This window comes from Podarcis bocagei (genome assembly GCF_964188305.1).
Source record: "Podarcis bocagei genome assembly, chromosome: 4".
Taxonomy (NCBI): Eukaryota; Metazoa; Chordata; class Lepidosauria; order Squamata; family Lacertidae; genus Podarcis; species Podarcis bocagei.
This window is the reverse complement of record NC_138128.1, coordinates 25,632,057-25,646,978: the sequence shown is the minus strand read 5'-3', so window position 1 is coordinate 25,646,978 and position 14,922 is coordinate 25,632,057. Positions and strand designations below refer to the sequence as shown.

Sequence of the window (14,922 nt, the reverse complement as noted above, 5' to 3'; positions counted from 1 at the left end):
AAAGCCTTTGACAATATTTCTTGGAGCTTTATGATAAAGAATCTTCATGGGATGGGGGTAGGCCAAGGTTTTGAGAATGGTATGGCTGCAATATATTCTGAACAAAAAGCTAAATTGATTGTAAATAATGTAGTAACTGAGGAACTTAAGATAGAAAAAGGAACACGACAGGGGTGCCCAATTTCCCCATTACTCTTCATTTCAGTTCTGGAGGTGTTGCTGAATATGATTAGGAATGACCAGCAGGTTAAAGGAGTGCAGGTCGGAGCTAAACAGTATAAGTTAAGAGCATTTGCAGATGACTTAGTACTGACTTTGCAAGAGCCAAACACTAGTACAAAAAAGGTCCTGGAAATAATCCAACAGTTTGGCCAGGTAGCTGGATTTAAGTTGAATAAGCAAAAAACCAACAAAATGAATTTCAATACGCACATATGTTAGGTTCCGCACTTGAAGGAAGAACCAGCTACACAAATATAAGATGGGGGACATCTGGCTTACCAATAGTCCACGTGAAAAGGATCTTGGGGCCTTAGTAGACCACAAGCTTTAACATGAGTCAGCAGTGTGTTGTTGTTGTTTAGTCGTTTAGTCGAGTCCGACTCTTTGTGACCCCGTGGACCAGAGCACGCCAGGCACTCCTGTCTTCCACTGCCTCCAGCAGTTTGGTCAAACTCATGCTGGTAGCTTCGAGAACACTGTCCAACCATCTCGTCCTCTGTCATCCCCTTCTCCTTGCGCCCTCCATCTTTCCCAACATCAGGGTCTTTTCCAGGGAGTCTTCTCTTCTCATGACAGAATAAAAAAAAAAAGCCAATGCTGTCCCAGAAGTATAGTGTCCCAATCAGGGGAAGTAATATTCCTGCTCTGTTCTGCCTTGGTCAGACCATACCTGGAACACTGTGTCCAGTTATGGGCAGCACAATTTAGAAAGGATATTGACAAGCTGGAACGTGTGCAGAGGTGGGTGAACAAGGTGTTCAAGAGACTGGAAACAACGTATTATGACTGGTTGAAGAAGCTGAGTATGTTTAGCTTGCAAAAAAGGAGATTGAGAGGAGATGGGATAGCCATGTTCCAATATCTAAAGGGCTGTCACATGGAAGAGGGAGCAAGCTTGTTTACTCCTGCTCTGGAGGCTAGGACTCGAAGCAATGACTTCAAGTTACAAGAAAGGAGCTTCCGACTAAACACCAGGAAAAACTTTATGGTGGTAAGAGCTATTTGACAGTGGAACCATCTCCCTCGGGAGATTGTGGACTCAGTTTTTAAGTAGAGGTTGGATGGCCATCTTGTGGCATCTGAATATAGACTGCATTTTTAATCAAGGCATATATTGGCTTATATCTTGATCAGGTTCCTAAATTAAATGGGCTTAGATTTTCAAATGTTTCATGCCAGGCAAGAAGGCCAGCTGTTTTTAGAGAACCTTGACAGTGTTTTCCTCCTAGACAAGAGACGCCATCCAAACAGTTCTGATATATTAGTTGTCAGACATTTGTTTAGAAACCTTCAAATGAAGGAGATCTTTCAATGTTTATGTGAACCCAAGGTCTCTGACATCTGTTCAAGATAAAATTTTAAAATTATTAACCATCTGTTTTGGAGGGCAAGGAGGGCAAGAGGTGAGCTGGTAATTAAGATTCCTTGTTGAGACACATGTAAGATATATTACTACTTATTTGTCATTTATAGATGTAACAATATATAGCTCTTTGTGTTCCATATAAGGACAGGAGGATATGGGTGTATCTTAGAATTGGTTATAGCAATCAGCCAATAGGAAATTCAACCAGGCTGATTGAACAGAGGCAGCCACAGGAGGAGCAAAGGGGGGTGGATTAAGGAAATATAAGTGCTGGCCATAATGGCAGGAGGCCAGGCCAGAGCTTGGTAACCATATACCACTGTGCCTCTCATTTATTTGTCTGACAAATAAATTATTATTTTAATTTCTCTGTTGCTGCGTTGAATATTTCATTCCAGCTAAGCGTTAACCACAAGCAGGGTGCTACAATCTGTCATGGATGTTTTAGTGGAGATTCCCGCATTGCAGGGGGTTGGACTAGATGACCCGCAAGGTCCCTTGCCAACAACTCCAAAATTTTATGGCCCTGAGCACCCTGAATAAAACTTGCTTTATTATTATCAGTGCTTTTTTCTGAGCGGACGCGTACCCCTAAACATTTTGTGAATCTAAGTTTGGCCTCATTGAGAGAAAGTATTTCAATACGAGTAGGAAAATAAGAATACCCCTAAACATTTTTTTAAAAAAACCCACTGATGATGATGATGATTTTATTAGAATGTAAGCCTGTAGGGAGAGACAGCTTTGTTTCAACTGCTTTTAATGCCGCACGTAAGCCACTCTGGGGATGGTTAGAGTCTCCCATTTTGGCAGAGCAACGGAACTCCCCCTGCTGTTCAGCCGGGCGCGAGTAGCCCGTATGTACAACACCCGTGAGGCAAACTCGTCGACTGGTGGGGGGTGGGGTGGGCGCCATTCTTTCCGCGGCCGGGGATAGGTGGAAGCTGGCGCAGGCGCGCTGCGGGCGCCCTCTCTCACGTGACCCTCGCCCGCTAGCGGCAGAGCGCGAGGCGGTGTGCGTGCGGAGGTGGGAGGGGGGTAGAGGGAAACGGAGCGAGGAGCGTTTATAAAGCCGGCCGTGGTCGCGCGGAGGAGGAGAAGAAGACGAGATGAGGCCGGCGCTGGCGTTGCTGTTCCTGCTGGCGGCGGGGCTGGGCGGCTCTGGCGCTCAGCCGGACGGGTTGCCGCCCGGGAAGAAGCTGCGCATGGCCTACGCGACGGGACCGCTGCTCAAGTTCCAGATCTGGTGAGCCCGGCGGGGGGGAGGCCTCCTCCTGCTGCTCCATCTCCTCCTCAGGCCTTTCTCCGTCGGGGGTGGGAGGGCGAAGCCCACAGCCGACCGCGCGCCGTCGCTCTGGCCTCCCTTCCCCGCCGAAGCCTCGCCCTGCGGAGGCCGGAAAGGGAAGGGAGGCGAAGGGCGAGCGAGGAGGGGGCGAAGGGAAAGGCTGACAACGCGGGGCGTCTGGGGTGGGGGGAAGAGAGAGAATTAGGGGGCCCCTGGGGAGGTGTTGGGGGGCGAAGGGCGGCATGTCCGCACATGAAGGTGCGGAGAAGCCCCTTAAGGCCTCGGGGAAAGTAGAGGACAGGCTACGTCGGAATTTAGATAAGAGTTGTTTTCCCAGGGCAGGAATCGTCTCTGCCTCTTACTACTATTTATTAAATTTATATACCGCCCTATACCCCCTATATCCGGAGGTCTCAGGGCGGTTCTTATCTATCTCCCCCCCCCCGCCCCCGATTTCAATCGCTTTAGCCTTTAGACCCACCTTTAACCTCAAATAAACATGCATCTGGGGATCCCATTTCTTCTTATCATCTCCCCCCCCAACCCACATCCACCCCCAAATATCTGTATGGCGCTAGTGCAGCTGTTTTGGCCCACCTCGGATCAGGCCATGGCCCACCAGTAGAAGACGACTGGCTTAGGATACTGTGGCCCTTGATGGAAGACATCAGGGTTGCTACGATAATGTTGGCTTTCTGATAGGCAGGAGGCATGAAGCTGAAATGAGAGGAGGGAGGGTTGGGCAATGCTGTCCTTTCGGTGCTGTGCCGAGCTCACCTTGAATATATATATTGTGAAATATAGGGCTTGAGGTGGATAGGTGTTCAATAGGATGGGGAAAGACAAGGAGGCCCTGAGCAATTAATAGATTGAGGCCACGTTGGTGTTGGCAATTAGGTTGGGATTTGAGGATGAGAAGTGGTGTGAGTAGCAGGGCGGATTGGTGGGACTATGTTGACTGGGGGGGGGGGTTGGGGGTGCCTGGTGATAAAAAAGGTGTTTATGTAAGGGCTTTCAGAAACGGTGCGGTGGTGCAAGAAGTCGAGGGGGCCGTATAGGCCCTTGGACGCTGCAGGTGAGGCAGAGTTTGAAATTAGCCAGGTGGCTTTTCTATCACTTGCAACCAAAGGAAAGAGGCCTAGGCACCAGGATGGCACCTGACACCTCTACCATCTTAGAAGTGCATGCCATGGGATCATTGGATTTGGTCTGTTTTCATATATTAATACCCCATCCTGTAGAATTCTATCAGTTATATTTTATCTGTGCGATAGGAATGAATTTCTGGAACCAAAATGCTTTTTCTGTGCAGCCTGAGCAGGAGCAGTCGACCATTAAGAAAAAGAGGTTGGAATAGGACAATATACAGTGGTGCCTCGCAAGATGAAAATAATTCCTTCTGCGAGTCTTTTCGCCTTGCGATGTTTTTCGTCTTTTGAAGCACGGTCCGTCGCAACTGCGCCTCTTCAAGCGGCTTTAAAAAAAAGCGCAAGACGTTTTCGTCTTGCGAAGCAAGCCCATAGGGAAATTTGTCTAGCGAAGCAACGCAAAACCGAGAAACCCTTTCGTCTAGCGAGTTTTTCGTCTTGCGAGGCATTCGTCTTGCGGGGCACCACTGTATGTGTGGACTGTCCCTGGATCAAGTTGCTTTTCTTCTTTAAGTTCTCAAAGCTCTTAACCCAACTCAAGGTTGTCATCTGAACTAGCTAGATGTTTAACTGAGAATCAATCATAATCAGTCCATCATTGAAAAATAAGACTTCAGAGCCGTCTTGCCCCACAATGTTTTGGCGACTGTAACCCTGGTTTAAGGAGCTGTTTGGTGCCTAGCTTATATATCTGAGTTTCTAACGCTGGGAGGACATGGTTTGTCCACACTCCAGTATGTGTGAGGATTCTATACTGAGGGAAGCAGTTTATAACATGAAAGGAACCTTCATTCTTGTTTAGGACCTAAAGGTATACATAATGTGTTGACCTGTAAAAGGGGAGCTGCCAAATGGTACTTCTCTAAACCGTGCTCTTTTCCTTTGGATACTCAGGTCTGTCATAAGGTTTGTGATCCATTAAGGGGAATAGTCTGTACTTTTGTATTTATATTGATGAAAGCCAAATACACGCAACACAAATGCTGTCATGTTTACCCAAAAGTCAGTCCCACCATGTTCATTGAACTGAAGTCCTAGATCTGTGTACATTGGGTTGATGCTTTGGGTTCCAATCCAGAGTAAGCTTATACTGTATAAAAGACTGTCCTAATGAAGTTGCTGAGGCTCATATCTGAGCAAACATGCTTAGAATTGCACAAAGTTTTATATAAAGGAACTTGTAAACAGCAATTTGTAGTTAGTGATGGGTTTCAGTAAGGCTTTTTGTAGCTAAAGTTGTAAAACTTAGACAAGTCACAAACAACATTTTACAGTATTAACAAAGTTGCTAATAATATATTTATATGCAAACTGCTATTTGGATATGAGACTTCAGTCTGAGTATGAATAATGGATTTGGAATTAGCAAAAATAGGAAAGTCAATTAAAGTGTGGGCCTAAAATGTTAGTACTTTCCTCTAAAAATAGCTATTTAATGGAGTAATGGTTAGAATTCTGAATTTCAAGCAGTTTTTCAGCATTTGCCCTAGCAATCCAGTTTTCTTTCTGTAACGTGTTCTTTCCTCAGGCTTTCTTTATCAGCTTCAGCATTGTTCATTCTTGTGTTGGAAACATTCTTCATTTTTAAAGTTTCACCATCTATTTATTGCAATTTTTTTCAGGCATTGTTACTCCTTGTGTTAGCAGTGTTACATCAGCATAGCAACGCACCACAGTTGGGACCAAAGGGAAAGAAAAGCAGTGTCATTTAAAAAACATTTCACATTAGTCTTCTAGGTTCCCAGTTCTATTACTGAATGTTTTGAGTAATATTTGTGAATTGTGTATATTCCTCAGTACCTTTTTAGCTTTTTTTTTAATCAAGAAGCCCTGCTATAAATGTGAAAATCCCAGTTTTCCTTTTCTTTAAAAAAACAAACAAACCTAAAACAAATCTCCCTTGTCTTTGAAGAGGACAACCATGAGGCTCTCAAAACTGTGGCTCTCAAAATAAAACTCAGAAGAGAATCAAACTGGGAGGCAAGTAAAGGAAACTCAAGGCTAGAATCATAAACATCATCTGGAAATTTTGTTCTTCTGGTGTACAGTATCCCTATGACCTGATCACCATTATGTATAAATTTCCTGGAAGGAAATTGTGGATTATTTGTGCTAGTGTTTGAAACATTTTAGAGACTAGTTTGCTTCAAAACAGTTTTCTTAAAAACCTCCTCCTAACAACAAATGGACACGGCAAGGGGATGGAATCCACAATATACTAAACTGCTCCAAAATCCCACAAACCCCCTCAACGTAGGCAATAAACAATGAGAGGATGACATAGGCTATGAGGTTAACCCCACACAATGGACTAGAATGTGGTCTAAACTTCCCTTTAAATCAATGTTGGTTAAAAGAAAAAAAAACTCATCCTGAAACTCAGATTGTACCTAACACCACCAAAATGCTGGAGAAGCTGCACCTCCACGGGCACATACCTTCACATGTGATGGGAATGCCCCAAAATCCAACTCTTCTGGACATCAGTCATACAAGAAATGCTCAAAATAACTAAGCAAGTATTAGAAGTCACCCCAGAACTGGCCCTACTGAACATCTTCCAAGATAATAATGCCCACTAACATTATAAAGAGCTCATAACCCACCTACTCTCAGCAGACAGAAGCCTCAGCCAGACACTGGAGAGAGCATTCAGGAGTAAACATGGCCCAGTGCTATCAAATAATACGGGAAACAGCCTTACTAGAAAAACTAACCAATCAGCTGAAACTGACATAGGGACAAATAGAAGAAGATGCCTTCACCTCAGTATGGTTCTCCTTTATCACATACATAGCTCAACAAGACAACAGCAAGAGTCCACTGATAGCCTACAAATAAATATGGCTAACCTGATCCAAAAATCCACATCCTCACACGCTCACGCACATAAACAAATCTCACTACAGCCAACCCAAAACAATCAACCACACCCTAGGCCACCCCCAACCTCTCTCATCACCAAGGAAATATAACAAGCGAATAGTAAGAGCCTATACAAGTGACACTGACACAAAACCCCACATATACACTCAAAAGAAGAATAGAAGCATCACCTCACAACCCCTCTCTATCTCCACCCCTCTTTTCTCAACCTAATATTGCATGCAACACTAATGTCTCACAACAAATGAAACAGATGCAGAAAGGACAACTTGAAAAAAGAGACAATGCAAATCTTTTTGTAGACTAAGAAATCTTTAATTTAAAAAGCCAGTTTTCTTTAGAGGGCCATTACTAATGATTTTTGTAGTGATTGCTTAATGTAATAGTTTTTACTAAGGCATAGCTGTACAGTGAGCTACACAAGAGAAGTCAATTACTAAAGTCCTTGGGCTCTTTAGAAATGTATGATGTGGAACAGAAGAGATAATACCCAGAGCTGTTGTGGGAACACCAAAAACGTAAAGAGTTTTGATACAACAATCAAGTTTCCAGGTGGTATTGTGACATGAGGAGAAAGTGTGTTTTAATTTTCTGTCATTTTCTTTTTGGAGAGTTCTCGGCTGTATTCCACTTTCTTATTGTTTTTTGCGGATACTTTCAAGGAAAACAAACCGTTGACTCATTAACTTTCAGCATTGGAATTAATTATTACCTACAGACATGTTTTGGAAGCTCTCATACAGTTCGGATTTCGCCTTCTAGCTGGCTTGGTTAATATTTTCATATCATACTGAAGGCTCTTGCTGCCATCCAAGCTATTGCATGACTTTAGATAAAATATTTAGTTGATTCCCCAGAACCAGAGGTAGGGGAAATGGGACACACACACTGAGATCAGTGTTAGAAACTCAGATATATAATCTAATCTACAAATGGCACCTTAAACCTAGGTTGCACTTGCCACAATGGGATATCTAGGCACCTTTTATGGTATTTTTATTATTATTATTAATTTCATTTCTGTACCACTTTATATTTTAAAGAACAAATCTCAAAGCAGTTTATAACACATTAAAATATCAAATAAAACAATCCAGAATAAAACAAATCCAAGCTTCAAGGAAAATATTTCAGATCCTTCTTTAAGTGACATTTTGCCTTCCCTAGTCTACAACCTGGCACCTAGAGATCTCCACCTGGCTGCAATTGAACCCATGGTAGTCGCAAAATGCCCTTGGCTAATTTCTAGCACTGACAGAGATGGACTTGAAGCAGGCTTTTATCCATGGGATAAAATGTCCCAAAAGCTACCTGTGAAAGTGTTTATACATCAGTGTACGTAGCACCATACCCAAACTATAGGTAAAACTAAACAGGCCTTATTCCTTAGGGAACTTACTGTTTAAAATAGACCATGTTTAGAGCTTAATGTGTAAAAATGCAGTTGCCTGCATTTCAAAGTTGGTTATTTGAGGGGTAATTCAAAATGCCACATAAAAGAGTAGATTAAATATTAATTTACATGATACTTTTACATTTACAGAATTGTGTTCAAAGTAATTTGCAGTGCATTAAAATGTAGATTTTGAGGAAAGACTTTGGGGGGGGGGAGAGAGAGGTGTCACCACTGTTCAGAGGGGGGAAAGTCGGTGGGAGTTGTGATGGAGACGAAGAAACATTTGGGCAGATGAGGATGGTGAAGTTGAGGGAGTAAATTGTTTTTCGGGAAATCCGGAAGCATGCTAATTCCAATTGATTACCTACAAATAAATAATCTTTATGTTTATGCTTAACTACACACCAACTAATTATAATAAAATATTTCTGTTCAGTGTTTCCTGAGGATACAGACGGGTGTTTGAGGAGTACATGCAGGTTATTAGCCAGCGGTACCCAGACATCCGCATTGAAGGGGAAAATTATCTCCCTCAGCCTCTTTATAGGTAAGCTTATTATGAATTAAAATATGACAGAGACATGAGTTTAGACCTATTATTCCTCTTGTTTATCTAATTTGGTACCTATGGCACGAGTTCAGTTTCATGAGGCTAGCTAAACTAATCAACCCACACTTCCAAACTAGTAATGATAGATTGCTTTTGGTGTGGTTAGAATGTTTACACTAATGATGATACAGAAGAGAGAGCATAAAGAAGTGCTGAGTTTTTTGCTTTATGACAACCTGAAGAACTAAGATCTCAGCCCAGAATTGCATTCAGTAATTGGAATACAGACGACTCCCCAGTTACAAGGGAGCTTATGCTCCTGGGTACTGCATGTGTACTTGAAATCACATATAGTGGGGAACACGCATCTGAAAAGCCTGTAAACGCCCTTTTAAGCCTCTGGAAACCCTTGAAAAACCAGCACCACTTACCAGACTGGCACAAATGGTGGCATTAGTGGCTCTTAGTCTTCCTCATCACTGGAGGATGATGTGGAAACAATGACAAGTTGGGTAGACTGGTACCCCAAGGTGCTTGGCTGTGGGTCAGATTCTTTTGCTGCCGGTGATGCTGCTCCCCAAATTTCAACTGTCCACAGGCCTCAAAGGGCAGTGCAAAGGCTCATGGGACTGCTGTTTCCCTGCTTTTTCCACACCTTTTTGCAGTTTAAATCGAATTATTTCTTTCCCAGCGCCATGCACAAGTTGAGCGCACATGTGGGGAGTTACATGTAGTCTTGCATTTTAAATGCAACATTTTCAAATACGTAATATTGATAAGATGAAATATCACTAAAGTTACTGGAATAGTGACATGCAGCTGGGTATGGCATAATCTTTGTCGGTTTTGACAAGATAAGTTTAGGAATAGCCTTTGGCGAATAACATATCTCTTTCTTCCCCCAGACATATAGCATCTTTCCTGTCAGTCTTCAAACTAGTGTTAATAGGCTTCATTATTGTTGGCAAGGATCCTTTTGCTTTCTTTGGCATGCAAGCTCCAAGCGTCTGGCAGTGGGGCCAAGAAAATAAGGTAAAGAGACTACTTTTTCCTCTTACAACATCACTTTTTTCAAGGAGTGGAGATTGATTTCCTGGTGTTCACACAACCAAATGCTCCCACAAACATGCACTTTGATAATAGCTTGAAGGGGAAATTGCTTCAGAACACACACAACCTCTCCCCGCCCCCTCCCCATTCGTACCTTGGTTGTTGAACGCCCTGGAACTCGTATGTTTTGGCTCCCGAACGCTGCAAACCTGGAATTGATTGTTCTGGTTTGCGAACGTTCTTTTAGAACCTGAACATCTGACGGGGCTTCTGCAGCTTCTGATTAGAAGCTTCGATTCAGTTTTGGAAGTTGAACAGACTTCTGGAATGAATTCCATTCGACTTCCAAGGTATGATTGTATGTCTTTAAGAGGGCTGGAAAAAATAATTTTCTACTGGTTATAATCAGCTTTTTGAACTGCAAATAAGAATATGTCACCATTAGTTATGGTTTATTCTTTGGTGGCTGGTGCAGAAGACCTAGAATAGCAGAAAACAGCAGCACTACTTTTCAGATGAGGCAAGGATTCTGGTCTAAGTAGTATCTTTAGTATTAGAAATTCTGAAAAATAACTAAACTTATGAAGTAACGGGTTAAATATATAACCACATGATCTTGGATAATCCATGTACAAGAAGCTGCAATCTTAATATGAGCTGAAACATAAATGTTTCACTATGAGATCTTTTTATGCCCTGTTGCTGAAGATTGCATCATTTTATCCTTTGGGTATAGCGCCAAAAGCACATTTAACATTCTGGAGTAAAGGGAACGATGCCTCTAGGGTTTGAAACAGAATAGTAGTAAGACAACTTATGTAGAGCATATGTGTATTTGCTTACTTGCTTTATAAAAAGGGGTTTTATTTTAGAAATAATAACCGTCCTGATTTTATTCTAGCAATCGGTGTGTCATACTGGTTATCACTTGGTATTTATCTTACTTAAGTGTTATAAATGAACCCTCTGAATTCAAGACAGGGAAGGAAAATGAACAAATTTTGAGTCACAAAAAAAGATTACTGTCACCAAATATTAGTATCAGCTGAATATAGAGCTAAACTGATAAATATGTTGCATCATTTAAAGACTAGCATTTAGATTAATGTGTTTAATTTTTAGGTCTATGCTTGTATGATGGTTTTCTTCCTGAGCAGCATGACTGAGAACATTTGTATGTCAACAGGTGCATTTGAAATAACTTTAAATGGTGAGTTCTGAACAGCTTTTGTGTATTCTCGTTAGCTTAAGAGGGATTTTGTGTTAATTGTGCCCATTGTTAAGTATTTATGAAGCTACTAGCTGCATTTGGTTCAGAAGACTGAAATAAAGGGTCTATTTGAGATGACCCTTTGTCAAAATCGTGACTAGTGTGAGTGATCCCTAAACTTTCACAAATAACTAAAGCTATAGTATTAACAGTTCTGAAGTAATGTGCCATTTAAAAGACCTCTCCAGTGTAAGTTGATTGAACATTGACAGAGTAATCTGTTTGTCAAGAAAGAACTTTGCACACAAATTCTTCATGCAAGCCTTGTAAACAGAAATATATATATATTTAATCTAGTTTCTTCAGAAGCTTGGTAATAATTCATTGCATGTACATTGGCGAGAAACTGGTATTTGTGGGATGAAGACGGGAGTGAGAGTGAACCTATACTGTATTCAAAAGCTTGTATCAGTTGTTTTTCTCTGGGTATCCTGGCAAGCATAAAATAAGAGCAGCAACTTGCAGTTCCTACAATGTACAATAAGTAGTTTAATATGCTAATCATGTTCTTTACGTCCTACACTTCTTATTTAGATGTTCCAGTGTGGTCTAAGCTACAGTCTGGGCACCTTCCTTCCATGCAGCAACTTGTTCAAATCCTCGATAATGAAATGAAACTCAACGTGCACATGGAGCAAATGCCACACCATAGATCATAGCCCCATCCATCAGTACTGAAAACCTCTTGTAAGTTTGTTTTGAAGATTACTCAGCTAGGTATTTGATTTGCAAGATAAAATGGTAATAAATAATCCTTGTATTTAATCACTCACCTGATAGCTTTTGGCTGGCAAGGGATTTTATGCAGGCAAGTAAGTGGGCTGGTGGATCAGGGACAGATAATTCCATCCCTGTTTTCCAGACTGTTGTTTTTCTGTGCTGGCTGTGGAGGAAGGAGCTTCTCTTCCTCTGGAAAAATAGACTATTGGCCTCTTTGCAGGCTAGCAAAAAAATATTGCAACTAACTTTCATGCAGTTAATGTTTCATACACATATTCAACATAGGCTTAACATGGAACTTCTGGAACTTGGTGACTGTCAGTGTTAGCTCTTTCATTTGCTAGATATCTTCTACACTTGTCTCATGTAGTAGTAGCCTGGTGGCATGTATATTAAATATCAATTCATTATTTCTGTTTGCCGAGCTTCTAGTGTGTTGTTGTTGTTCTAACTGAATATAGTACGTTTTCCATGGCGACATTGGATATAGAATGGCTTTGGGTATAGTTATTTGATCTATTTTTGTAGCACAACCTGCTATGTTTTTGCTATGTTTTTCAGACATTAAGCGACACTTTCAAAAGACAACATGAACGAAATAAATGACGGCCTGTACTGAAGACAGAATACTTGTTGGTACAGACTGGATGCTCTCCTCGTTTTCATGTTGTTCCTGAATATCTTAATGCAAGACCCTTTTCAGTGCTGGTATATTCAAAGTACTGCACATTCAAGGAGTGCAATAATACTATATAGTTGTTTTTTTAAAAGTTAATTCAACCACTCTAGAGCTAGACAATGCAGACATTAACCGATAACAATGTTTGGGTTGGATCCATAGTTAATTGCACTTAGTTCCAATTGAAATCAATGTAGTTTAAGTGCATCTAACTTAGGGCTACACCAGCTAAGTTCTACTTGAACTAGACCCACTGAAATTAACAGAACAGTTCATTATTTACTGGGTCTGCTCCAAGTATGACCAATGTTGGATACAACCCATAGCCTAGATCCAACACTTTTATTTTCATTTCTAAGAAGATGACAAAATGCTTTAATAACCTTATTTTTTTTTATTGGAAAAGTCTGATCTACTGTGCGTGAAATTTATGTTCCATTTGTAGTTAAAATTGATCTCTTAGGAGTACTGGTTATCCTTTAAACTGGTCTGGATAAAAATTGGTGGCTGTCAAACATTGCAGATTTGGTTATGTAAGTTTTGTATATTTTCAGAGTATATTGCTGAGTGAATGGTGCATTGTATAATAAATTATAGAAACAAAACTATATGCAGAGTAAGTACCTAAGTGTCATGACTTCAAAGAAGACCAAGTGCTGTTTGAATTCCCTCAGCAATTTTGAAGTCTGTTTCTGGGCCACTCTAAATGATCAAATAGCTTGGCCTTTATTCTGTCCTAAATATGAGCTAAGCAAACTAATTTAAATAAAGAAATTTCATCTACTGTGTGAAAGACCTTGAATCATTTTATGAATTTGTCTGTTTGGCGACTGTGCTTGAAGAAGAAGAAGAAGAAGAAGAAAGACACAAGACAATGTTTAATGTTTATGGAGGCTTTCTTGTTTGAAACTTCAACTTCTGCAATTCACAACACATCAAGTTACAGTTAGAGACTTAGGTTTGGAAAGTACCAAATACATTGCCTGTGATAGAATACTTTTAGCCTAGTAACAGCCGCTTCCTCTCCTCTGGCTTCTTAGACAGAAAGGAAATTAAACATTCTAATTACTGAGCTGGAAGAATGTGTTGGAAGTCTATGAGAAACCACAACTATTTATATTTAAGCCGTGCAGAAAAGACTGTTTGGTTGGATCCAGTGCAGCTGTTCTATTTACAGAAGGGATTGTAAACCACCAGAGGATTCCACAAGCTCAAGCGTATTTTGCAAATTCCTTATACAGCAACCAATGGTGCTTTTCTGTGATTGCAAGGAGAATGGGGGGGGGGGTACCTACCTTTTGCCTCCATTTGTGAGAGTGTTCTGTGACCAAAACTGCACTCTCAGTTCTAACACAGTAACTTACTTGGAAGCAGCTGGAGGTGGCGGAAACATAACTCATCCTTTTGTTTAGACCTGAATTCTGGGTAAAAAAAATAGAATGAGCAAAACAAAAATAGAATGTAATTTGTGACACACACACTGTGTTTCTATATCACATGTTTAATGATATATCTGTGAATTAAACTGAAACAAGGTAACATTTTGAAGCCTTGAATTACATACAGGCATACATACACAAATGAACAGTGGTTTTTCCCCTCCATAGCCAGACTAGGGACCCCAGGTAAATGCAGAGGGGAGCTCAGTTTTTCTAACGTATTTTTAAAAAAATTGGTTTCTTGTGTCTGTTGTAGCCAAATTGTAGAAAAGTCATGGGTTTCATTTTAAAAAGAAAGAAATACCTAAAATGTTTTCTGCAAGTAGATTGCTAGCACTATATGCAAGTCTGAAGTTCATAAAATGTTGATGCTCACGAGAAAACATTTGATGTACAGCATCTTTTCCTCAGCATTTGGCAAGCATATGCAAATAAACAATCATTATTGTGATGCACTAACTGAAAGGTGGAACTTGGGCAACAATAATCAGAATGAGTTAGAAGTCTCCACATACAGGAAACCTGTGCAGGAGTAGTCAAATAAGTGATTCGTCTCCTGTAGCAGACATTGTACTTTTTAACAGGAACTGCAGTAAATTTATTTTGTAGTGTATTGCATTTTCATCTAAGTAAGTGGTTTTATGCCACTATGATGTTGGAAAAGCTGTATATTTTTAGGGAAGTTTAGGGTTATGTTTAGGGAAGTTTTTAATGTCTGAGATTTTAATGTATTTTTAATCTTTGTTGGAAGCCGCCCAGAGTGGCTGGGGAAACAAGTAAATTATTATTATTTTATTTATTTTATTTATTTTATCACTGTTGGTCTAGTGAGTTAGCGAAGGAAAAGCTATTTAGTCAGTAGGCAGTAACTAAAACGCCTGCAATTTTCATCCATATGTAGCTAACTTTAA

At 40.7% G+C, this 14,922-nt stretch overlaps 1 protein-coding gene across 1 annotated transcript; it reads left to right on the top strand.

The window, feature by feature from the left end:
* Nucleotides 1-2,596: 2,596 nt before the first annotated feature.
* Nucleotides 2,597-13,365, top strand: SELENOT (selenoprotein T). Its single transcript, XM_081190693.1, has 6 exons — nucleotides 2,597-2,834; nucleotides 8,740-8,850; nucleotides 9,759-9,885; nucleotides 11,026-11,113; nucleotides 11,708-11,860; nucleotides 12,455-13,365. Exons 1-5 carry the CDS (start codon nucleotides 2,698-2,700, stop codon nucleotides 11,830-11,832), a joined length of 588 nt encoding a protein of 195 aa, XP_081046819.1. The 5' UTR covers nucleotides 2,597-2,697; the 3' UTR covers nucleotides 11,833-11,860; nucleotides 12,455-13,365.
* Nucleotides 13,366-14,922: the final 1,557 nt, after the last annotated feature.